Here is a 27294-nt window from a genome sequence, read left to right on the forward strand (position 1 = left end):
TGGTAAGTTATGTTGCTTATATCTGTTTTGAGCAATTCTTTAGCTGTCACTTCTTCCTGGAATTTCTTTAGAGGTGAGTTCTTCCATTTCATCATTTTGGCTAGCTTTCTGCCTCTTGCTAAGTTTAAAAGCTTGTTATAAGCTCTGCATCTGCAAGTGCTGCTATATTAAAGAAGGCTCATTGACTGTCCAGGGCCTGTCTGTTCAGGAATTGTTCTGTGAATGGTGTCTCTTGGTCTCTCTGGTTGAGACTTTGGTTATTTTATTTCCCAACTTGTAGTTGGTATTTGGGACTCTCCACCATGTTTACTTTGGCTTGTTTCTTGAGGTAGCCCTGGAAAGGAAAACAGACAGACAAATACACATGGAACAAAGGCATGTAATTGCACAGAGAAATCCAACAAAAGATCAAACTGAAAGGGAAAAACAGAAAAAAAGAAGGAAAAAAAAAGACAAAGGACAGTCTAAAAGCATAAAACCAGAATTCCCAGCTACAAATAAAAAACAGGATGTAGGCAGTGCTGATGGAAGAGCATATACAAAGAGAGAAATGACACGGATGGGGTGAAAGAGAAATTGAATAGTGACGAGGCAGAGAGACTAAGAGGCTTAATTCTGAGAGAGAAAGAGGAGAATATGGTAGGAGAAAGATACGAAGATAATGTTACCCAAAGAAACTATATAGTCTGATTATTCCAGACAGAGAGAGAAAAGGAAGTTAACAACAGTGGTGTAGCATATGGATCAAGAGAATGTATTAAACGGACTGTTTAAGCAAACCAGTGACCAGAGTGCCCAGTCCAGCAGAGGGGAGGGATAAAAATGAGACAAGGGAAAATATATCTGAATAGAAAGAATTGATCTAGAATTAATCACTGCAGTGCATCTATGTTGGTCTTGCCCTGGGCTCCTGTAAAAAAAAAAAAAATTAGCTCTCCAGTGGGGATGGGTGTGGTTAAGTATAGGCAGGTCTTGCCTCTACTGTAATCCTGTGGGCCACTCCCTGAAGTCCCGCCTTGGTGGTTGTGGGGAGAAAAATGAAAAATGGCCGCTCCCCAGTCCATTCTTGAACTATGTGTTGCAAACCACTCTTTTGGGTCTGATCTTCCTGTGCCTCTGGTGTAGCCAAGGTGGGCCGTGTTCTATGTCCCAATCCCCACCTCGTTTCCAGATCTTAGTCGCATGCTTTAATGATACCACCATGAATGTAATCTCTCAGGCCGTGCCACTTCCCAGCCAGGGATCAAGCCAGTAGAGCAGTGGAGCTGTTACTCCTGGTGCCACCTTTGACAGGGTCACACAGACCAAAGAAAACACCACAGCTAGAAATAGGATCCCTCTCCTTCCTGGCTGAGGTTTTTCTCTTCTCTAGGGACAGTTCTATGAGCAGTTGCAGCCAATCTTTCTCTTCCTTACAGAGAGGGGGCTCCTCCCCTCCCTATCTCCAGGTCTTGGCCCATTTTTATCTTCCCCAGTTCACAATCACACACCTATGAGGCTGTCTTCTTAGTGGACTCTGTCTCCTTTCCTCCCAAACTCCTGCGGTTCAGTGTCCTATGGCTTCAGGTCTTCTCTGTTTCGGAGATGTGGGCGAGTGAAATGTATGGAGCTCCCTACTTCTCCACCATCTTGCCTCTCCCACATCCTCTGTATCTTAATAATATAAGCCATATGAGGATTCCTTTATTAGAAAATTCCAGAGGATTAACTCATTATTTTAAAGGATAGGCTTAACAACAGAATATATTAACTCTAATTACAGGGATAACAGAGTGTATGGACAGGAGGTGAGAAGTAGGGAAGAGATGCTGCTTTCTATTCAGCCAGTTCAGCAAAAAAAATAAATAAGTAAAACTTAAAAAAAAAAAAAAAACTTCCATGATTATATTTTCATTTCTCCAGCACTGTACCCAGGGATCTTCTTTGAAAGAAGATTTATTCTCCTCCTATTTTTTACTTTGGGAGCTATGTTTTCATGGGTTCTGTTATCATCTCTTTTGTGTCTTTCCCCATGGCCACTCCCCCCCCCCCAAAATCATTGATGTAATCTCTACTTCCTTTCTGCTCTCAAAAAATATGCACGTGGCCACTACAAGCAGGGACACAGGTGACATTTCAACCACAGTGGGAGTTCCACACACAGCCACCCATCGTGTCCATGTCAGTGATGTCCCTAGATTTGAACATCCTGGCCATTCTGGATACATGTATGCATAGGCATTCATCATATTTTAAGTATTCACTTAACAAATTATTTTTGACCTCTTTATGGCAAGGCAAAAAATCATCTGCTCAAGTAGAGCTGACCATCAAGGGACAGAGATATGCTGCAAATCCATGTTCTAGTAAAAATTTACATATTTGTCTGTAATTCAGACAAAGATACATAGCCAAAAAATATAGAGTTAATGGTTAACTCAAGTGATTTATAGAAGGGTTTAGCTGGAGGAGGGGTCATCTGAGACCTGGGTGTTGGGTGGAACCAGACACACAAAAGTGATGTAGCTGAGTGAAAAGCAAAAGATTGTTGAGGTAGCTGTGAGCTTGGTGTCGTATGAGGCCAATCTTGTTGAATCACTTTTGATGATCATCAGGAACGTAGGGATGTGAGATGAACTCAATCACCTCCTCTCATTCTCCATCTAATACCCTCAGGACTCCACTGTGTCTTTTCAGTAGATATGCTGAGTGAATGAATGAATAAATCCCACATGTAATGAATTAATCCCTTTACTATAAACATGAGCAAGATGATAGGTATTAGGGAATAAAAAATGTATAAAATTTTAAATTCCTGATATTTTGTATAATTTTTTAATTTAAATTTACATAATGTTTAATTTCAGTGTTCTGTGTGATGCTAAGTCAAATTTTTCAGCACCCATTGAAGGACAAAGCTCCCACTAACATCATGGTTCTTTTTCAAACATTTCGTTTAGGGAAATATATCCCTCTAAAGGAGAATGTATCACTTACTTGAAAATTCAGGGAAAAAAATCTAAAACCCTTGTGGTGAATGAAAGTGACATTAAGAAGGATTGCTATACCAGCACCTCATTAGTCTTTCAAAATCATGGTTGTCTGAAGTCACGCTCGCTCCAATAGACAGATAAGGTCAGCTGGATCGATGTATATCACTGTCACAGTAAGTGAACAGGCTTCAAAAATGATGTCCTGTTCTGCTTCTCACATGTCCTCAGTTTCCATAAAATTTTAAAAAGGAATCATTGTTATTTACCCTTCAAGAGACTCCAAGAGGCGTAATGATAAGAAACCACTTACCACCACTGCCTGCTGAGAAGAGAATCTTTGCAGACAGTTTTGCCACCTTCCTATTAAATTAATATTTATGTCTTGGCTAATTTACTTTTTACAGTTTGTTTTTGATAATGCCTCTTTGTGGTAGTGAGGTAAATAGAGCAAATTCTAAATTTGTTTAAATAGTCTTCTTTTTAAAAAATTTTTAACATTTATTCATTTTTGAGGGAAAGAGTAAGAGAGAGAGAGAGAACATGAGTGGAGGAGGGGCATAGAGAGAGGGAGATACAGAATCTAAAGCAGATTCCAGGCTCTGAGCTGTCAGCACAGAGCCTGATGCAGGGCTTGAGCTTACAAACTATGAGATCATTACCTGAGCCAAAGTGGGACCCTTAACATACATACATATTATGAGATTACCCACTAAATTTCCATAAATCATGCTGGATCAGAGTTTACCTTATAATCCCCTATTTGAAATTTTACATTGCCTGAAATGTCAAAATGCATTTTACCTCATGATATTAAAGTATCTGTTCTAAGGAAGAGACATTGTAGTTTAGTTAACTGAAGAATAAAACTAAATGAATTCCACTATGTGGATATCTAAAGTATTTGTCTTCTTTGGTGGTGACCTAAAACCATAGATAATTTTTTTTTTGAACCCACACTTTGAATACATTTATAAACTACTATGAGAAGTGAGGGCATGGAGACAGAAAGACAAGAAAATAATCCCTCAGATGATACAAACACAGAACCATCCTAACAAAAGGAGGCTTGGGGCTAAACATTGGTCTTCAGAGTTATGAAGATGTATCTTGCCTTGAAAAGGAGAGACTCTGCTCCATCACACAGAGGCCAAGATGAGCTTGGCTTTCAGCACATGTTTTGCTGAGGAAGAGCCTTTCTAATTGTCAAAGTCCTGAAATGCCACTCTGGGTCTTAACAGTGTGAATGAACCAACTTTGGCCAAAATCTATTAAAAGTTTATCTGAATGCTGTGGTTTAGTGGTGGTAGTGTCTAAAGGTGGGGAGCTCAAGGTCCATGGTGCGTCTGTCCGTTAAGTGCCCAACTTCGGCTCAGGTCATGATCTCACAGTTCGTGGGTTTAAGCCCCACGTCGGGCTCTGTGCTAACAGCTCAGAGCCTGGAGACTGCTTTAGATTCTGTTTCTCCCTCTCTCTGCCCTTCCCTGTTCAACTCTGTCTCTCTTTCCCTTTCAAAAATAAATATACGTTAAAAATGTTTTTAAAAAATAAATAAATACAGGGACCTAACTGGTAACCACCAAGGTTTCTTTGGTTCTAAACAAAGATCAATCAATTTGTTTTATCAGAGTGCAGGACCAAGAAGCCATTTGCCTATCATTTTAAATCAAAATGTAGGCTAGTTTTATTTTAATATGAAGTTTAAGAAAATAATTTTTCTAAACTTCTTGCAACATTAGTGACTTTATTATAATTTGGAAGACTACAGAAAAAGAATCTATTGCCATAGAAATAAAATTTTAAAGATTGACTTTTTATAAAACAATAGTTCTTCCATTTATCTATTGATGGTCCAAAACACTCTCTTAATAAACATATAAGTGCATATACAGAGAGATATAGTGTAATGTATATACCATCTTATCCTGAAGTAAAGTAGAAAGTAATACATATTTTCAGCTCATTTTTAAGTATTTTTTATAGGTTGGTTTACCAAGCTTTTAGCTTGGTTTATTTGGTTTACTTTTAAAAAATAAATGTATTCAGTGTATTCAACTGGGAAAAATATCAACATATTGGGAATATGTGAGCATAAACTATAGTCCCTCAATTTCTAGCAGAATTTAAATTTAAAAATAAAATTTGATAAATTAATATTTATCTAAATTTCCAAATATGTGGTATTAAAATTAAATTTTATAGGGGTGCCTGGGTGGCTCGGTTGAGCATCTGACTTCATCTCAGGTCATAATCTCGTGGTTTGTGGGTTTGAGCCCCGCGTTGGGCTCTGTGCTGACAGTTAGCTCAAAGCCTGGAGCCTGTTTCCCCCTCTGTCTCTGACCCTCCCCTGCTCACACACACTCTCTCTCTCTTTCAATGTCTCTCTCAGAAATAAATGTTAAAAATTAAGAAAAAAATTAAATTAAAATTTATATTTATCTAAATGATATTTGATATGGATATAATGTAGTTACTGAAATGTATAATTTATAAACTCAATAGACTATTTTATTTTTAAAAAAAAAATTAATGTTTATTTATTTTTGAGGCAGAGAGACAGAGCATGAGCAGGGGAGGGGCAGAGAGAGTGGAACACACAGATCTGAAGCAGGCTCCAGGCTCTGAGTTGTCAGCACAGAGCCTGATGTGGGGCTCGAACCCATGAACTATGAGATCATGACCTGAGCTGAAGTTGGACACTTAACCGACTCAGCCACCCGGGCACCCCAGTGGTTCTCTTTTCAATTATTTGAGCAACCTCCATACTATTTTCTAGAGGGGCTGTACCAGTTCCATTCCCACGAACAATACATGAAGTTCCCTTTTTCTCCATATTCTCAGCAACACTTTTTGTTTCTTGTATGTTTTATTCTGACATGGGAGAAGTGATATCTCATTGTGGGTTATATTTGCATTGCCCTGCTGATGAGTAATGTTGAACATATTTCCCTTTGTCTTTTGTCCATCTGTGTATCTTTGGCAAGTGTTTTTTCATGTCTTCTGCGCATTTTTAATTGGATTATTTGTGGGGTTTTTTTGGCATTAAGTTGTTGAACTTCTTTATATATTTTTGATACTAACCCTTCAGCAGTTATGTCTTTTGCAAATATCTTCTCTCATTTGCTAGGTTGTCTTTAGGTTGTCTTTTAATTTTATTGATCATTTGCTTTTCTGTGCAGAACATTTTATTTTGATATAACCCCAATAGTTCATTTTTGCTTTTGATTCCCTTCCCTGAGGAGACATAGTTAGCAAAATGTTGCTATAATCAGTGTCAGAGAAATTAACTCCTTGTGTTCTCTTCTAGGATTTTTATGGTTTCAGGTCTCACATTTAAGACTTTGATATATTTTGAATGTATTTTTATTTATGGTATACTCTTGCCTCCTTTGTTGAGGTTTAATTGATCATATAATTGTGGGTTTGTATCTGGGCTCTGTTTCATTCCATTCATCTATGGGTGTGTTTTTGTGGCAGTACCACACTGTTTTAAGTACTTTATGTAATATATTTTGAAAGCTGGAATTGTAATACTTCCAGTTTTGTTCTTTTTCAAGACTTACTTTGGCCATTTGGGGACTTTTCTGGTTCTATACAAATTTTATGATTGTTTGTTCTAGTTCTGTGAAAATATTGGTCATATTTTAATAGAGATTACATGATTTTTTTTGATTGTTGGATAGGATGGACATTTTAACAATATTTATTTTTCCATTTCTAAAGCATAGCATACCTTTCCATTTGTTTGTGTCTTCTTCAGGCCTTTCATTGGTATTTTACAGATTTTGAAATAAGGTCTTTCACCTCTTTGACTAAGTTTATTCCCAGGTATTTTATTATTTTTGGTGCAGTTGTACCTAGGACTGTTTTCTGAATCTCTCTTTATGCTACTTCATTATTAATGAAGGACATCCAACAATTTTGACTATTTTTATTATAGTCTAAAAGTTTTATCAAATCTTATTTTTTTTCTAAAATTGGTTTCTTTTAACTTCCCAACTTATCTTGGTCTATAACTGGGACCTGGAAGCCTCAAGTTCATTAACCAAAAATTTTAAAAATGGGTGGTAGAGTATATATGTATCATCTTTACTGTGCTCCTTTTACCTAATAACCATTCAACAAAGGTTAGGCCTCATTATTTTACTATTATTACTATCACTGTCATTAGTAATGATTGCTACTAAAGGATTGTTATGAGGATTAATTCACGTGTGACCAAACTTAGGTGTTAAACAGTACAGAGCAGATGAAAAGTACTTTCTCTCTCCTCCACATCCATACCCATCCTTCCACTTTACAAGTGTTTTCCAGAGTCATCCACGCTTCATCATGCTCTGAGTGTCAGAATTCAAGTAAGCACAGTGAAAGAACATAATTTATAATGGTCTCAGAAGGTAAACTAGTAAGCAGGCATGGTGTTTCAGTAGGTTGAGATTCCTAGAGTTAAAAGAAAGTGGAAGAGAAGATGCTCAAGGCAACCACTGGTCTGTTCATTCACATAAATACTTTCTAGTAACAGGTGGAGAGGCTGCTGTATTTCACACCTGAAAGCATGAATGCTTGATATGAGTTTTGACTTCTAAAAGACCATGCATTTTATAGATCAGTTTGGCATTATTGATGCCCTTCGTTTTCATTTTGTGATGAGTAAATTAACAATATATAATTCCATTCTAGGGATTACCTGCAAGTCGTGTAAGGTACAGAGTAGATGATGTCCAGTTTCCTTATCCTGCTAGTATTTTTGATGTAGAAGAAGATTCTGGAAGAGTGGTAACTCGGGTCAATCTTAATGAAGAACCTACGACAATTTTTAAGGTCAGTGCAGTGGTTTCTTTATATTGTCTATTTGGTATTTAACTTTTGAGAGTTCAGTTTAACAGATGACTGTACAAAATAATTACAAAATCATATTATTTTTTTAACCACGTAGATATTTAGGAAATCAGATAAGCAAAAGAAAAAAAAAACACTTGATATTTCACATCTTGGAGATAACTAGAATTTGCCATTTTAATATCTATCCTTATGATGACACCCCATGCAAATGCAAATATACAGATAACGTGTTTTCAAATAATATGATCCTCAGGGCACCTGGGTGGCTTAACCTCAGTCCGTTAAGCCTCTAACTCTTGGTTTCTACTCAGGTCATGATCTCACAGTTCATGGGATTGAGACTCGCATTAGGCTCTGTGCTGACAACTCAGAGCCTGCTTGGGATTCTCTCTCTCTCCCCCTCTCTCAGCCACTCCCCCATCTCACTCACACATGCACACACCCTGTCTCTAAAAATAAGTAAATAAACTTGACAGAATGAATAAATAAATAAAATAATATAATCCTATTATTCATAGTGCTTTTTTAACTTCATAATATACTGTCCATGCCAATAAATATTGTTAGTGGTATTATTTTAATGGATATATGATGTTCTGTTGTATGAATCCACTATTATTATTTTGTCTAATAGTTTGTTGTTAGATAATTAGGCTGTTTCTAATATTTTGTTATAATAATATTTGCTGTTATGAACCTCCTTGTGCAATTATATTTGCTGTTGACCTGATTTTTTTTTCCCTTAAGATAAGTACCGAGATGCAGAATTGTTGGGTCACCTTTACATACGTGTGATAAGTTATACTTCCAGAAAATTTGAAATAGTGATACCCCTCACTATTACCGTAAATAATCTATTTTATTAAATGTCTGAGCATTTCCCTTTTCTATAATTACTTAGAATACTTTTATCATTGTGAATAAAGCCTTTGACCCTGCAATGAGGAAATGCCTTCATCGGTTAATCTTGTGGGTGTCATGAACACTATGCCTCTCGTAATCCTGCCACTATGGGAAGAAATTGTGTCATTTATAAAGTATGACCCCAAGGCTAAATCATGGGCCGTAGGATGGTCTTTAGTTATGGCTTCATGGTCCGGGTTGAACTGGTTTAGTTTAGTAGCCTACTGCTTCCAAAGTTACGCACATTCAGAGAAACACATAGTTTTGAAAATACTTAACATTTCTTAAATAGAAGAATTATTCTTGAGATCGTTATCCAAAAATTCAAATATAAATGGTATTATGGTAGAAAATAATATGTAGTTGTAGCATCTTGAGATGAAAGTCTTTCTCCATTTACCATCTTCAGAACAGTTTCTACTACACGTTATGAACTGGTTGTCTCTATTTTTAAGAGTGTGTATATCTAAGGGTGTATATCTCAGATTTCCAGTTTTATCCTCCAGAGTGAAGTATTTCTGCCCTGTAATCTTGCAGACAATTAATTCACTGGAAAAATTAATTTCTTTTTATAAGCAAGCTAATTAGCTTTTTGCTATAGATATGACTGAATTTAACACTTTTTAAATAAGTGTTGGTGCTTATAATGGTGCACGTTTTTAGTGAGAGCACCAGTGGGATTATGTAAGAGAAATCAGGTTAGTCATTGGAAAGATGCCATATTGCATACCTGTGTTTACCGGTAGTGTCTTATCATAGAGCTAGTAACTCTACTTTGAGTTTTCTGGTCTAGGAAGTGAACATAAGACATCTACCTGCTGGGACTGTTGTAAAGATTAAGTGAGAATATACGTAACATATCCTAGAACCAGGGCTGTGACCTGGCAGACAGTGAGGAAGTGATCATTACCTCCCCTCTGGGGCTGGGCAGTCCAGTGATCAAAATGACACATTTTTTTCTTCTTGTTAATAAATTTGTATTACTTTTTAAGTTGGTGGTTGTGGCTTTTGATGACGGTGAGCCTGTGATGTCCAGTAGCGCCACAGTGAAAATTCTCGTCTTGCATCCTGGAGAGATTCCACGCTTCACACAAGAGGAATACAGGTACCAATTTCTGTCTCTTCTAGTGCTATGCAAAGCTTTTTCATTTGCTTTATTTTGACCTCTCAAAACCAGTGTGATAAGAATTGATCAATGAATGGTCCTTCCCATTCTAGTTTAAGTTTTTCTAAATTAACATAATATTACACTTATTTTGGAAGTCGATTACTTAACATGACAGTCTAAAATAACAGTTTTCATAATACTTTGATGCATAATGGATGCTTTAAAAAGAATTAACACGGGGTGCCTTGGTGGCTCAGTCGGCTGAGCGTCCGACTTTGGCTCAGGTCATGATCTCATGGTCCATGGGCTCAAGCCCCGCAACGGGCTCTGTGCTGACAGCTCAGAGCCTGGAGCGTGCTTCAGATTCTGTGTCTCCCTCTCTGCCCCTCTCCTGCTTGCTCTCTGTCTCTGTCTCTCAAAATAAAATAAAGACATTAAAAAATAATTAACACAGTCTTTGAAAAATACATTGTATTTTTGGGTTCAAACTGCAACTAATTAATGATCTCAATGGTGAGAAGTAGGCATTTAGTTTCATTTTATTGCCAGAGAGATAACTTAACATTTATCTGATGATATTTCTCATATAACCAGTGAAAGAGAGAGGGAGAGAATGTATGTGTGTTTGTGTGTATGATACATATTTTATATTATAATACAGGATAAGCATATATACTATCTTATGTCAGGCTGCCATAACAAAATACCATGGTGGGGGGTGTCTCAAACAGAAATGTACTTCTCACTCTTCTAGAGACTGGAAGTCTAAAGTCAGGGTACCAGCGTGGTCAGGTTCTGGTGAGAACCTCTTCCTGGCTCACATAGGGGAAAGTGACAGAAAGCGAACTCTCTGGTGTCTCTTTTTGTGAGGGCACTATTTCCAAGATTAGATCCCCACCCTCTTATTTCTAAAGGTTTCATCTTCAAATACCATGTCATTGAGGGTTAAGGTTTTAGGATGACAGTCCACAGCATGTGTGGATGGATGGATGGATGGATGGATACATAGACAGATACATAGATGGATAGATATTCTTAGGAAGTGAAGAATTGAAAAAAATAATTAAATTTACTATATTTTATGCTTGCATATGAGTGAAAGATTTATAATGCTTTCCTGAAAATAGAGTAGAACTTTCTTTCATGATATAGTTTAGTAGGTTAGTCTATTTAGAGATAAATTTGACATTACATAATGAGACTCAAGAAAAAGGAAGACTTCATATAGTAGAACACTGTGTCATATTATAAAATTTGTATTTTTATTGCCTTGATAATTTCTAAAAACTACATAAGAACTGTAAGTTAGTGCAAGGGCTAAGATACTGGGAGAGGAGGCAGATGACGTTTCTGGGAACATTTACCATGCTGACTGAGAAGTGTTTTCTTTATAAAAAGTTGCCTTTGCAACATTCAAGGAATAAACTAAAGTATATAATTTTACCAGAAAACTCTACATAACATATATGTAAACCACTGAGATGGAAACTATACTTAAAACTTGGGGCACCTGGGTGGCTCAGTCGGTTAAGCATCCAACTTTGGCTCAGGTCATAATCTCATGGTTAATGTGTTCAAGCCCTGCATCAGGCTCTGTGCTCACAACCCAGAGCCTGGAAACTGCCTCAGATTCTGTCTTCCTTTCTTTCTGCACCCACTTGTGTGCATTCACTCTTTCTCTTCCTCTCTCTTTCAAAAATAAATATTAAAAATATTTTTAAAAACTATACTTAAAACATTAAGAATTCTCGGTCAGTCTGTTTGAAAAACCATTTTCTTCCTTATGTCCCTTATTACTGATTCCCCTTTTATTTTGTTGTCATGGGGGACCTGTAAACTCCAGTTCTTGGCCAGGTGCATGTAGTTTTCTGCTTCTAGAGACCTTCCTTGAACATGGTTATTGTGGTCATGTCAAGAACCCAAATGGATGTAAATTCACTTGTGTTTCTCCCCAACTTATCTAGATTAAATGTTCATTTAAAAATGTACTTATTATTTGGGGTGAGTCCAAAAATCCTTCAGAGCTTCAGCTGCACAAAATCCCCATCTCTGTTCTCCAAAAATTCTCCCATCTAGCCTACCCTTGGAGCCCTGAAGAAAGCAACTGTGATGATGCCTAATGCTGTCCCTTTGAATAAGCTCTGTAAATGGATCCCCTGTCTCTGGGTTTTCCTCTGCTGCTCTTTCCTCTTAATAGTAGTATGTCTCCAGACTTTGGGAGCACATTGCTCATTAAGTCTTTTAACTAAAACATGGTGGCATGAATGCCAAGGTCGTAGATCTCACCAGGACATTGCTCATTTAGCCTTTTTTTTTTTTTTTTTTAATTACCCTTATTCATGCCACTTTTTAAGAATAAAAATGTTTTGTTCAGTGAATAATTTACCATTCCTTACTTTCTCTGCATACAACTACTATCGGCAAGTAGACTTCTATTAATAAAGTTGTTAACTTAGAGAGGAAAAAAACCACCAATTACTTGGTGCTAAGATTAGGAGGAGTCACATGAGCGCACATGAAAGAATTTTTTACCTTTCCAAAGAACACTTCTAACATTTGCACACAGTGCCCTTGACTGTCCTAGTTCATGTATTATTCTGACACATAAAGGCAATTTGATAATCTTGTCTTATCCTACAGTTTATGAAGGAAGTCCTAAGAATCTATGTAATTGCCATAGTGAATTCAGTAGGTCTTGGGCACTGAACAGGATATTTTTTCTTTTTTCATCAGACACTTAGAAAGCTTGGCTAATAAAAAACTGTATCCACCATTGGCAGAAGACACTACATTTTGAATAAGAACGAATAATTGAATTGAAATGTTTAAGTAAGTTTACGTTTGATCTAAAGTATGGAATGAACTATTTTTAAAAAAAGGCTTAGGGCTAATCTTCATCACTTCTCTCTCTGTGCTCTTGATTTCAAGTACATAGCGAGCCTGGATCTGTCACAGTCTTTCCTTCTTCCTCCTGGGCGCACAGCTAGACTCCAGTTCCCAGCCTCACTTGCTGAATTGAGCTGTGGGACTGAGTTCTGGCAAATAAAAAGTGGAAAAATATGGTCTGCACCGTTTCCCAGCCTGACTTAACCTTTTCCCTGTATGGACAGGTGAAATGGAAAAAAACACCCAGAGACCCCTGGGGGTCAGTCATATGTCGACAATCATAGAAATATAACAAGAAAGGAGCCTAGGCCTCTGAGTCATAGATAGGAAGAGGAATACTGAACTAGGAATGACATATGTATTATGTATGGCATATATATTATATTTATATTTATTACATACATATATCTTTTTTTCACAATCATTTATAGACTCAGCCAGATGCACATAACTCCCAGAGGTGCTAAACAATGTTATTAGACTTTGACTATCAGTAGGATCCCTTGTGTTGGGATTGATGGGTGGCAGATAATGCCACTCTGGCAAAAAGATTATTTTGAACTAAAAGCACTTAAAAATGAAAAGCTACAGGAAGGACATTCTAATCTCTCCTTTACTTCCTCAACACAGGACCCACAAACTCTCCTTTATCAGGAGGAAAAACATTCTTTAATGAGGAGTCAAAGCCAACAGAGCTGATACAGGGTTGGTTAAGATAATTCAAATCTCCCTCCGGCCTCCTTCTCGAGTTTACTTTTCCACAATGGTCTCTCTCTGTTCATCCTAATACAAAAGTATGGCAGTGTTGCCATTCCTCTGGGTCTTCATTGCATCATGAGGGCTCTCCTGTCACTGAAAACTTATATAACTGTGTGTTCACTCCTACTAATGTGACTTATGTGTGGTTCATACTTGGACCCAGCCTGAAAAGCTTGGAAGGGGAGACGTAGAATCTTACTTCCCTTACAGAATTGTTCCTGGTGCAAAAACATTTTCATATGATCCAGTTTGGGGGTACATAAAAGGATAACCAAGATTAGTGTTCCTGGTTGGGTGAGGAAAGGATGCTCACGAAATGCAAAGGGAAAGCGGTGATCAGAGATGAGTAGCTTTGCCACGTGAGGTACATACCATGTTTACATGTCATGAATGCCTTCATTCTCATATTGGCTCTCGAATTGCTTCAGAAAAACAAATTTTCAACAGATGTCTAGGTGTGAAGAAATGTTCTAAAATATTCATTCATTTTAGAATATTGAGCTCGATTCTTTTTTTAAAAAATTATTTTAATGTTTATTTTTGAGAGAGAGACAGAGAGAGAGTCAGGTAAGGACAGAGAGACAGGGAGACAGAATCTGAAGCAGGCCCCAGACTCTGAGCTGTCAGCACAGAGCCAGATGCAGGGCTCCAACCCACAAACCATGAGATCATGACCTGAGCTAAAGTCAGACACATAACCAACTGAGCCACCCAACTGCTCCTTGAACTCAAATCTTAAATTGACCTTCTTCCCTAACCCATTTATCTTGTTTGTGGAATGATCAGTCATTAAATCTTGGATAATAAGATTACTTCTGGTTGGTTAGGCTGCTGTAAAAAGAAACCCTTAAATTACAACAACTTAAAGAATAAAAGAAAAAAATAAAAAACAAAAACAAAAGATGTGCTTTGGCTCACATGACCATCTAAAGTGAGTGTTCAGGGGCGCCTGGGTGGCTTAGTCGGTTAAGCGTCCGACTTTCGCTTAGGTCATGATCTCACGGTTCGTGGGTTCGAGCCCCGCGTCGGGCTCTGTGCTGACTGCCAGCTCAGAGCCTGGAGCCTGTTTCAGTCTGTGACTCCCTCTCTCTCTGACCCTCCCCTGCTCACGCTCTCTCTCTCTCTCTCTCTCTCTCCTAGAAATAAATAAAACGTTAAAAAAATTAAAAAAAAAATAAAGTGAGTGTTCAGGTTGGTGGTAACTCTTCATGCAATTCTTTCATACAGTCGTCAGGGACTTGGACCAATTTAGGGTCTTCCATCCTTAACACTGTTTCAGAATTATTCCAGGATCACCATTTCTGTCCCTTGACAGGGAAAAGGCAGCAGAAGTCCACATCCAGAGAGTTCCTGAACCAGGTTAGGCAGGGCTTGCACATTTTACCTGAGCTCACATTCTATCTCAAAAATCCAGGCAAATATCCACAGCTAGGTCAGAAAGGGCAAATGACTTCTGTCCCTCACTAGACAGATGTATCTCAGTCCCACCTCTCTTACTGAGGGAAAAAGGAAAATAGTGTTGGTAGAGAATTAGCACATTGAATGAGTGATTTTAGACAAATTACAGATTTTCATTGCTACGTCATCTTAAGATGACTTATTTTACATTAAGAATATACAAGATTGGGTACACGAACCAATGATGGAATAGTACAGAAACAGCTTTATTCTTAAATATGTATTGGTAAAATAGATCACGTTCTTCTTAAATTAGCAAGAGAATGCATACTCTTTTTTGTCTAAATTCAAAGCAACATTCCGATGGACATTTTTGAACGTTTTAAATTATTTCTAGGGGTGCCTGGGTGGCTCAGTCGGTTAAACATCCAAATTCAGCTCAGGACATGATCTCACGGTTCGTAGGTCCAAGCCCCGCATCGGGCTCTGTGCTGACAGCCAGCTCAGAGCCTGGAGCCTGCTTCAGATTCTGTATCTCCCTCCCTCTCTGACCCTCCCCTGTTCATGCTGTCTCTGTCTCTCTCTCATAAATAAATAAAACAAAAATTTAAAAAAAAGAAATAAATAAAACATTAGATAGATAGATAGTTTCTAGCAATGCCAGCCTATCCAGTGTTAATATTACATATTCCAAAACAAACCTTTCTGGACGTCAAGCTAAAATTTGGTTATCTGATTACAATTAATTACTCTATCCATGTTCCTGAGAACTGTAATTTTCTTGATCACAAGGGAAAAAAAACATTATGGCAGAGTATAAGTGAGAGTTACAAGCTGTAAACTCACTTTGTGCAGACTATCAAAGTGATTTGAGAGGAGGCATTTACTATTTGCTGAAACATTTCCTACTGTACCAGCTCTACATCGACAGACACAAAATCCATTATTCTTTTTATAGCATTCAAAACATTTAAATATCCAGCGACTGGTAATAACCTCGCTGCAGGAGTGCAAAAATAGACCTGTTGTTACCTTTTCTGAAATTATAAAAGTACAAGCTTGAACCCGCAAATAACAAACATCATAGTAAGTACATTGATATTTACCAGAGGAAAAGCTTCCTGGACTGCCAGCTAAGTTTCTGACAGAAGATGATGAGCAGGTGAGCTCACCAGTGTGGAAGTAGCAATATATCTAACTAAATGCCAACCCACCCGCCTTTCACATATTCTTTTGTGTCTCTGCTCCCGATTCCTATTTAAAACCTTGCTCATTTTCTGCTACTGGTTCTTTGAAAAAGAATATAATGAAGTTTGTAAAGTTATTCAAAGACTTTACAAACAGCATCCCATATTAAGGGAAATAATTTAGCCTGTCAAGACCTGAAGGGAAAATTCTCACATTATTTTCTTGTTTACAATGTATATTAGGATATTTTATATGTGCTGAAAAGATTTGATGTTGTTGTTCCTCAAATCCTGTGAACTGAAGTTATTCCCTGATGGGCTGACTTCCAGTAATTTTTACGGGTAGGAGGGATCTCATTATGAGGCAGCTATTTGCCCCATACAGATATGCATGTGCTTTTATAATGGCCACATTGACAGCAGTTCTGAAGATAAGCATGCACTTATTTTTCTTTGGTCGCTCTATGGCTGCAGTACTTGAAAGAGACTTATTTTGTTCATCCCATGGCCTCTTCAGTCTCTCCTTGAGTCACTTAATCAGGTTAAATGGAGAATTAAAACATTATTTGCTTCTTTTTGTGATCAGATAAACGCTTGTATCTTCCAGAAAGCACCGTTTTCTTCTCAAAATTTTAAAAAGCATGTACCTCTTCAGACTGTATAACATTAATTTCTGCAATTATAAACAAGCATTCATATTATCAGGTACAACCACACAGTCAAAAATTTCAGCATTGTAACAGATTTCTATTGGCATGTGGCATTTCTGTTTTATGTGTTTCTTCCATTTCTGTTTTATGTGTTTCTTCCAGTTTATCTTTTTGAAAGACAAGGAAACACCAGAAATATCCGTCTCTTAGAGTTTGTACCTCAAGTCATCATTCTTCATTCTCTCTATTCCCTTTCCCCAAAACAAAATTCTTAAAGTGTCAGTAACATCTCATAACCCTTTGTTGTTAAAACACCTCTCTCTTCTCCAAAGTGTCTCCATCTGGCTTTTTTTTTTTTTTTTCTGCAGTGAATGAAATGCAAATACTAGTTCTTACCTTACATAAATAATATTAGTTTTGAGTTACTACTATTCATGTCATTAAGTGTCTCTATTTCCATATATAATCTCATATCTTAGTTTAATCAGCTCTCCACAGATTGATTCTCATTGGAAGCAGAGAGAAATAGGTTAATCTTAATGAAAATTCTGTTTTCAAGGGCATGGCAGGTAATGGACGAAACAGGCCACAGGAATCATATGGTCAGCCTGATAATTTAGTAATTGCTTTTTCTGATATCCTTGCTACAAAGTTGACTAGTCCCCTTGGTTATGAGGAACTCACCTTATCAGTCTTCAGGTAGTTGTGGATATTGGGAAGTCATTCCCTATGCTGAGATTGTTATTATTATATTTGTTCTTTTATTTATATTCTTTGCATTTCTCTCTGAGCCTTCATCAGTTTTAGCATTGGCTTCCTCTTTCAAGTAGTATGACTGTGCCGGGGAAGAAAACTAATTTTCCCACTCACTCCCCTTCAGAGTTCTTGGCTGAGATTCCTGTCACAAAAGAAAGACTAACAAAAGAAAAACAAAGAGAAGTTTACTAACACGTATACTTCATGTGTAATGAGAGACATACAGGAGAGATAAGTAATGCCAAGAGGTAGCTTTAGAATTTAGGATTAAATACCATCTTAACAGGGAAAGTGAGGGGGGTAAAGGCCTCTAGGGGAAGAGTAACTGATTTTTATGAAAGGACCAGCCCTGAAAGGGTTGGTTGCCAGCATGACTGTGGTAAGGTTTGCCTGGGGGTGGTGTCTTCTTCAGATGTCCTCTCCTGTGGCGACTCTGATTCCTTGTCAAAGACATTCCTAGGGAGGGGATCCATGGCAACTGAGTTCCTTTTGGAGGATCTGTGTTGAGGCAGAGTGGAGCTCAGAGAAATCATCTCCCTGCATTTGCTATTTTTCGAGTACCTACAGCACAACACAATCAATATGCCAAAGTGGCATATTTTGGAGTAGCATGTTCTGAACTCCTACAGACATATTTTGGGGTGGCGTATTCTGTTGCCCTTTACCTGAAACTGAGCTCAACTCCTAACTTAAGACAGGTGACAAATAATGTCCTCCTATCAATTATTAGCAGGCATCTTGACAAGGATCCTTATTGGGAAAAAGAATTTTGTATACTTGGCAATGTCCACCGTTAATGTGATTTAAAAAATGATATTAACCATGTAGTTGCTGACCTGAAGTAAGTGTTAATTCCAGTTTCTCATACTAGTTTAGGATATCTTACAACATATGATAAATTCTTCCTCTTCATTATAATATTTACATAATGGCTAATTCTAATCCTCAAGATTTTCTTCTTTGTCTCTACATAAATCAATGTATATTAAATCTCTTCAATTTAGTTATCTTTATTTTAATATGTCTCTATATTAGTACCGATTTTATTATATATTAAGATTCTTTATTAACATTTTTTAAATGTCTTTACTTTTCCTAGAATTGGTTTTCTAAATGTCCATGGATATTTTAAATGCAATTTATATCTTTTGGAATACTAATACTCCATCTTTAACTTTAGTGTCCCTGCTCTCCCGTGTTAGTTTTGGTCCATCCCCTAGCAATTAAACATCAAGATGAGACTCAACAGGTGTTTTAGGGAAAATACTTTTGTGAGTGAAATGAGCAGAAAGCAGAGTAAGTCTAGGGAGCCTGCAAACCGCATTCATTCTGACCTCAAAGGAAGTAGATGAGAGAAGTTTGTGTAGAACATCCTAGGCTAGTGGCCCAAATGAAGTGGCTACTGTGTCATTTAAATACGTTCTGCATGATGATCGGGGATCCCTCAAATGGCAGTCATATTTTGGAGAAGTCCCTTGTCTTCCAGGAAGAGACACACCTTAGCATCTCTGCTTTTCTGAATCACAACCAGTAAGCGGCACCTAGGAAGCATGACCTGCACGTAAACAGAGCCATGGACTTGAGAGCACAGCGATGGAACCTTGGTTAAGTGTGCCTCCTGTTACTGGAGCCCTGTGGGGCACTCTCATTGCCCCCACATGGCCTTATCAGATAAGAGGTTTTAGTCAATTATCTACTTGGCCTTTCTGGAAAATAGTCATAGTGTCATAGTCAGAAAATACATTTTATGTTATCTTTTCATTTAATCCAGACAGAAGTATCAAAATCCTCATAGTAGTTCAAACACATTACTTAAGAATAGATTGACTCCTATAGGTCAAGTAGGATAGCATTCGAAGAATATTTGACCTTCATCCCAGGATGATGGACTAAACACACAGGGACTCACTTGTCCTCAGTGCTAGAGGTAAATATCATGGAAAGGTCAGCATGTCTGGAATAGATCACGGAGTTTGAATGTGAATATTGATTTTGAATGAAAAATGCAATACCTTATACAATTTATCAAAAATTTTACCAAAGACAATTATTTACAAATTTTCCAAACAAATATGCTACAATATAGACATACCTTTGGTATTTATTTAAAATGGAAGTGTATCAACATTGATTATTAAACTTTGCTTGATTTAATGCCATATTTATATTCATTTTTTAAGGATTCCTGTATTTTAAAATATAATTTCCATAAAAACAGAAATTCAAAATTTGTATTTTATATGTATACCAAATAGAAGAGGCATATGTTCCTAAGATATTTTCATTAGCCTCTTCAATAAGATGATATTTGCTAACTCTTAGAAAAATATTGAGTCATATTTAATTTCCAGTATTATTCAAGTTTAATACATTAAATCAAAAATAAGAATATTATGCATATACATATCTTGACATCTTTCAAAAATTCAAATACTTTGAATAAAGAAAATAATCTTTTTGGTTTCCCTATTACAGTAAAAGATTGATACTCCGCTGATCAATTTGAATTAATCTCGTAACAAATGGCAATGGAAAAGTCTCATACAATTTATATTTAAAATAAGTTTCTCAAAAGGCTTTATATTAAAGAATAGAAAGAGTAGATTTTATGAAGAACTAAAAAGGATTAACAGTCTGCCTCCTGATATGCAAAAACAGAGGAAAAGTATAATTTAAAATCCAGGAATCCACTTTTATACTATGAAAAATGAAAACAATGTTATCACAATGGCCAAAGCAATGGTGAGTGAGCTGTTCCAGCAACCATCGCATTATTCAGGAGAATTCAAGTTCCCTTACATTTGAGGAGAATTGCCATTTTTCTCATATAAACCGCACAGGCTTGGACGTGGGATTTTGACAAAAGATTTTTAATCAGTAAGTAGAATAGTTTAGGAAGAGCTTTTGGTCTTGGTTTCAAAAGATGAAGAAGAAAATATCAATCTGAAAACAATTAATATCAGAGAGGCTTACTTGTTTGCAAGGATTGTTTACTATTTTAACTTAGATTTATTGTCCAATATGACAGTTGACTTTACCTGAAGATAACATTTCCTGTCTTTTTATGGCACTAGTAAAGTCTTGCCTCAAGCGTAATAGATTTTGCCTTTTTGATTACTGAAAGAATAGCTCTGGCAGTGCTCATTACTGGTTTCATAGGCTCCCTGTGTGTCTGCACGGAATTTAATTCTCCATCACATCTTCAAGTTTATAGTAGAGTCTGACATTTGCTCGCATGGCAGACAGAAGCCAGTCCACCAGCAACAAAGGACTCACGTTTGAGCAGTTCTTTTTAAATCCACTGACGGGAGCCTTGGTGGTTCAGTCAGTTGAGCCACCAACTCTTGGTTTCAGTTCCAGTTGTGACCCCGGTTCATGAGTTCGAGCCCTGCATTAAGGTCATCTCTCCTTGAATTTTACTAATTCACCCAGCATCTTTGCTCATGAATGTTTTGTTTTGTTTTTTTAATTTAAGTACAAATATGGTCTCTCTAAAGTTTGCAATCTATTGGAGAAAACAGACATTGAAAATACATATAGATGAGATAAAACACCTGCTGTGTTCAAGCAACATGTGTCCCTCCCTTCATCCTCCCATTGATTTTGCATTGAGCACACGCAGTGCACTGGGAACAGTAAGGCTGGACACAAGGTACAAGGTCCCTGTACTCAGAGATCTCATCATCTACATAGTAGGCAGAGATTAATCAAACGATCGCTTTTTACTGGTCAAGAAAACAAAACAAAACATAAAACAAACCAAAAAAGTGCCTCACAGTGAATCACACTGCTTATCACGTGGAAAAGCAATCAATTGTCAGTTATGTAAGAACACACATATCCTGGGGTCAGGGGACAAGGAAGGGCCTGCCTCGCCCACTGTAGGACCAAATAAAACAAGTATGGCCAGATAATGATAAACCAGCCACAGCTGAACAAGGAAATCAGGCCCTGAAAGGGACATGGGATGGTGAGTGAGCCAGTCAGCATGTGGTCTGGGGGTGCTGAGGTCACTTCAGCGCCCACACTGACCGCCTCTTCCCTCTGTTCTCCATTCGTATTGTATTTCCTTCAGGAGCACGGCCTGACTCTCCCCTTGAGATCCATCATGGGTGTCGATCCTGGAAACACATAAGTACAGACATGCCAAAAAACTAAAAACTAAAAAAAAATGAAGCATAAGTAATTGTCTCCAGCAATACATGAACGCGCGTGTGTGCACGCGCACACACACGCGCACACACATCCACATCCACTAATTTTCTCAATAACAGATGAAACAAACACAAACCTTGGTCTTTTGCTGGGAATACAAGAGGCAGAATGAACGGGAGCTGTTATACTCCCTACACTTTCAGATCAGCTCCCATTTTGCCGTCCTTGAGCAGCCACCCCAGTGCTGAGGAACTCACCTCTTTGGATCAAAACAGTGACCATAGGAATCAGGTTATAATTGCAAACTGACAAGTGAGGTCAGCAAAAAGGAACCTGGCTTCATGGACACTTGTAACAGAGTACACAGTGGCAGCCATAAGGGACAGCAGAGAAAATTTCCCTGGAAATGGCAAACATGTGAATAAGTGGGAAGCAGTGATGGACTCAGGAATTGGGAGGAAAGTGAGGACATAAGAAGTTCTCCTTGGGCAGGAGGAGGACATATTCCAGGAATTGGGGGAAGTTCAGTACTGTTGGAGAAGAGAGAGTGAGGGTACAGGGCTGTGACGTGATGCAGAAATCTGGGGCGTTTCATCCCCAGAGCACTGGGATACTGCTGAACTGGGGAAGCTCAGACTAAAGGAGATGAGGGTGGATGGGAACTTTAAAAAGAAACTTGACCACTCTGGACGCCAGCTGGGAAGCTAGCCGAGTGCACCAGTGTGGACTTCGTCAAAAGAAAGCCACAGGGTCACACACAAAAGGTTGTGGCAGCTTGGGCCACATCAAGACAGTGGTGAGAGATAGACATACTTCAGACCTACAGGAAAATCCCGCAGGTAAAGCAGGGGTAAGGTAGAGCCCTAAAGAAAGAAGGAGGACTATGCCAGGAAGAGAGTAGCATGCATTGAGATCCAGAAGGAGATGAGCTAGAGACTTTCCTAAAACCGGAGTCTGGCATAGAGCATCAGATGGATCATGGGGAGGGCCTGGGTGGAGGGGAGCAGATACGAAGGCTCTTAGGAGCCCCACTACCGACCTTACTCATATCACCGAGAATCCAAGGTCACTGACTAGTGTGAAGCAAGAGACACAAACAAAGGTGTTTCATGGAAGATCGCTCTGCTTCCACATTCCATCGGGAAAATAGACTTTTATGCAATTGAAATATTAATTTGCAATCACGGCATTTTTATCACCAATTTATACTGGTGAAGTCATTCATCTCCAAGGTGCTCTGGAACTTAGTGGCTGTGTGATCTACCTCATCTTTTTCTCTGTTATTTCTGGTCAACTTTTCACACGGGGTTCTATGCCATCAAATAGCATATTTTTAAATTTTTTTTACATTTATTTATTTTTGAGAGATAGAGACAGAGTGCGAGTTGGGGAGGAAGGGAGCAGAGAGAGAGACCAGAGACAAATAATCCAAAGTAGGCTCCAGGCTCTGAGCTGTCAGCATAGAGCCCAATACGGTGCTTGAACCCAGGAACCATGAGATCATGACTTGAGCTGAAGTCTGACACTCAACAGACTGAGCCACCCAAGCGCCCCTAAATAGCATATTTAAGAGAAAATCACACACATATACAAACAGCAAGAGAGTGACGGGGATAGATTCACCAGGTGATTGCAAACAAGAGAAAGCAGGATTTACTACACTAATGCCAAAAAATGTAGAATTCTAAGTGGAAAGAACTAAATCTGAGTACTTATATACTTCATCTCAGTAGGTAGAATTTAGATTTATGTGAGAGAGCTACATTTCCTCCTTAACTGTATCCACAGGATGTCTAATGCTGTGAAGATCCTATGATTTACTGCCCAAAGTAGGACACTAATGAGAGTAAAGGGGCATACCCTATAAAATTTGATCTAGAACAATGGCACAAATAGGGACTGTCACAGGTAAATGAATCATATGATCATTGGTACCTATAAATACAGTACTCTGCTCGAGATAGGTGTCCTATAAATGCTTGATGACTCTTGCATTGATATTTGTGACCAGAATTTTGTTTTTCTGTGTGTCTCAATCACCTGTTGCTGTATAACACTCACAGTTTGGAGCGGTTGCCACCAAAGTCCAGATCCTACCCTCTGGGAGATAGAACCTCTCCTTCCCCTGATGATGACTTTCAAACACAGCACTCCCAGATCCTTGAGGGAAACAGTCCTGGGTTTGAAAAGCAGTTACATCTCAGGAAGGCAGAGAAATCATTTACAACGGTGAATTTTCCAAAGTAGAAGCCAATAATATAGAATATGTAGTTTTTTTTCTTTATCCATTCATCCGTCGGTGGGCACACAAGTTGTTTCCATGTTTTGGCTGTAAAAAACAAGCTCATAAACTATGTTTGTTGAGGTGAATATGGGAGTGCAAATAACTCTCCAAAATAGTGATTTCTTTTCTTCTGCGTATATACCCCAGGTGTGGCATTGACATAATTCTGCGTTTCTCTTCTCTCCTTTTTTTCTTTTTTCTCTCTTCTTCTTCTTTTTTTTTTTGAAAACAGGAAGAAATGTACTCCTTTATTTTGAAACATCGAGTGGCATAGCCCAAACTCTGAGAAGTATGCAGGAAGGTGAGGACAGGTCAGGGAGTTACTGCAGCAAATCCTCTGAGGTGTCCTAGAGGAAGCGTTGATGGGCCTCTCTCTTTATGATTGAAAAGGGGCCATCTGAGTATTTTTCAGGAGATCTAAATGTGAAGAAAGTGGAATCATTCTTGAATCTGGGGCCAAATCAAGCAATTTTTTATCTTAAGTCCAAAATCCTTATTTTTTTAAATATTCAGATACATGCTTTTATTTTTTAACTGTTATTTAAATAGTAGCAAGTGAGCATATAGGGTGATACTATTTTCAGGAGTAGAATTCAGGGATTCGTCACTACACTCACACATATCTGCTTTCCAGTTTTGGAGGAACCTCCACACTGTTTTCCACAGTGGCTGCATCAGTTTGCATTCCCACCAACAGTGCATGAAGGTTCCTTTTTCTCTACATCCTCACCAGAACCTGCTGTTCCTTAGTTGTTGATGATAGCCATTCTGCCAGGTGTGAGGTGATAGGTCATTGTGGTTTTGATTTGCATTTCCCTGATGATGAGTGATGATGAGTTGAACATCTTTTCATATACCTGTTGGTCATTAGTATGTCTTCTTTGGAGAAAAGTCTATTCATTTGCCCATTTTTAAATTAGATTTTTTTAATGCTGAGCTGTAGAAGTTATTTAAGTATCTTGAATATTAATTCCTTATGAATATATTGTTTTGCAAGTATTTGCACCCATTTAGTAAGTTGTCTTTTGTTTCGTTAGTGGCTTCCTTTGCTTAAAAGTACTTAAGTTTTATTTTATATTGTTATAAAATACTTCCAGAGTGTAGCACCTAAAATAGTGTATTAATAAAGCCAGAATTTTTGAAGTACCTACAACATGCTAAGTATAAGAAAAGCTTTTTGAACATTGTTGCTTAGTAGACTCCACAGTTTTCTAAGTAAGTAATATCCCCATTTTCAGGTAAAGAAATAAGAACAGTGAAGCTACAGATTTCTGCAGAGTCACATAGGTACTAAGTATGAGAGCCAGATTTTTATAAATGATATTCCTAGGTCTGACCCTATGGACCTACTAAATCAGAATCTTTAAGTGTGATCCAGAAGATCTGAAAATTTTATTAGTTTTTAAAATGTATATTCATTTTTGAGACAGAGTGCGAGTAGGGGAGGGGAAGAGATAAGAAGACACGGAATCTGAAGCAAGCTCCAGGCTCTGAGCCATCAGCACAGAGCGTGACACGGAGCTGGAACCCACAAACTGTGAGATCATGACCTGAGCTGAGGTCAGACACCTAACTGACTAAGCCACACAGGCGCCTTGAAGATCTGAAAGTTTTAATAAGTTCTTCAGCTAATTCTTATAAATTTTGAGAAAAACTCTCTTAATGAGAACAGTAAATGTCTCCAATGAAGACAGACACACACCCAGGGTTACAGATTTGGATTTCAGATAGTTTTCTGGACTTGAGGAATTGATTACTACTCAGGGCTTCAGTTTCCTTGTCTTCAAGATGAGGACACTTTACGGATCTGAAAAGAACCAAAACTCTTAAAATGGCCAGCTTGCTTTGGAAAAGATGTGTGAAGAAAAAACAAAACAAAACAAAACACAACAGTGTCCAACCACTTAGCTCTTTACAAATCTTCTTTTCTACAACCTACCCTAAAAATGCTGGAAAACTGCTATTTCCCTCCTGATTCCTGTCTTTTAAAACTGCTTGTCTTGGTTAAATATTTAAAATCAGATCACCCTACAGCAATTACTCCAAGGTTACAAATAATAGGAGTTCAAGAGGATTTTTTTCCTTCCTATTTCCATTAAATTCCTTTATAGTAGATGTAAAAACAGTTCCTTAATTGACACTGATTTGCAAATATATTGAATTCAAACATGTCAAAATAAATTGGATTTGTCTCTCAGTAGAAAGAAAGCAATAGAGCGAGATTGAATCCCAGTGAAATTTTATAGCATCTATTTACACACACTTTTATTTCCTAAACTGCACAGCATTTAAAATAATTAGGAGCTTTATGTAACACGTATAACATTTACTTTTATTGTTACTTCTTGAACCCAACAATAAAAGTAGATTTTAAATTGTAGAATAATTGTTTTGTCTATATTTATACTGTAAAAACTGGATCTGCCATTGAAAACTGCAAAATCTGTTATTATATTGTCATTATTCAGAGAATTCAGATATGTCAAAATGTATTTAATTGAGAGAGATTTATTGTTATCTATATTTTCAAATAACCAATTTGAAGCATTAAACAGATATCTATGAATTGATTTATGCATCCATAAGAAAATTATGTTATAAGTATTTTGCATATAAATTCTGTATCAGTTAACTTTTCTGGATTCTACTTCATCTGCAAAGATTGATTTCTGAACAACAGGCTCGGAGGTTTTTTTGATCAATTTTCTTCTTACTAAAATGCACCTGTTCATTGTACATTCATACAGTGGAATGTGACTGAGCAATAGAAAGTATAAAGCCACCAAATGACATAGGGGAAGCTTCAGCACATATAACCATGGAAAGAAGCCAGTCCAAAAAGACTACACCATGTATGATTCCAGCTATATGACAGTGTGGAAAAGGCAAAAGTATACAGACAGTGAGGTTACCTGGGTGGGTTTGTCGGTTAAAGTGTCTGACCTCAGCTCAGGTCATGATCTCACGATTCATGAGTTCGAGCCCTGTGTGGGGCTCTGTGCTGACATCTCAGAGCCTAGAACCTACTTCTGATTCTGTGTCTCCCTCTCTCTCTGTTTCTCCCCCACTCATGCTCAGTCTCTCTCTCAAAAGTAAATAAACATTAAAAAATTTTTTTAAGTATATAGACAGTAAAAAGACCACTGGTTGCCAGAAGTTCAGGGGGAAGGAGGGATGAATAGCCGAAGAAAAGGAGAAATTGAGATCACCCAAACTATGATGCACGAAATTGTAATGACAGCAATGTGACATTATAAATCAGTCTAAACCCACAGAACTATACGAGGCAAGAACAAAGCCTCATGTCAACAATAGACTTTAGTTGATAATTATCTATCAGTACGGGCTCATCAATTTTAACAAATGAGCCACACTAACACGAGATGTCATTAATAAT

The 27294-nt window shown here is 37.7% G+C and overlaps 1 protein-coding gene across 1 annotated transcript in view; it reads left to right on the top strand.

The window, feature by feature from the left end:
• LOC120222009 (protocadherin-15-like) overlaps positions 1-27294 on the top strand; it is a gene marked incomplete at its 5' end in the record, with an annotated part of 248663 nt that overhangs the window by 81041 nt on the left and 140328 nt on the right. Inside the window, 2 exons of the mRNA XM_039219692.1 lie at positions 7650-7790; positions 9707-9819. Coding sequence (XP_039075623.1) covers positions 7650-7790; positions 9707-9819 — 254 coding nt within the window. The remainder of the gene's footprint in view (positions 1-7649; positions 7791-9706; positions 9820-27294) is intronic.

Source organism: Hyaena hyaena, unplaced genomic scaffold (genome assembly GCF_003009895.1).
Source record: "Hyaena hyaena isolate Hyena2069 unplaced genomic scaffold, ASM300989v1 scaffold_824, whole genome shotgun sequence".
NCBI lineage: Eukaryota > Metazoa > Chordata > Mammalia > Carnivora > Hyaenidae > Hyaena > Hyaena hyaena.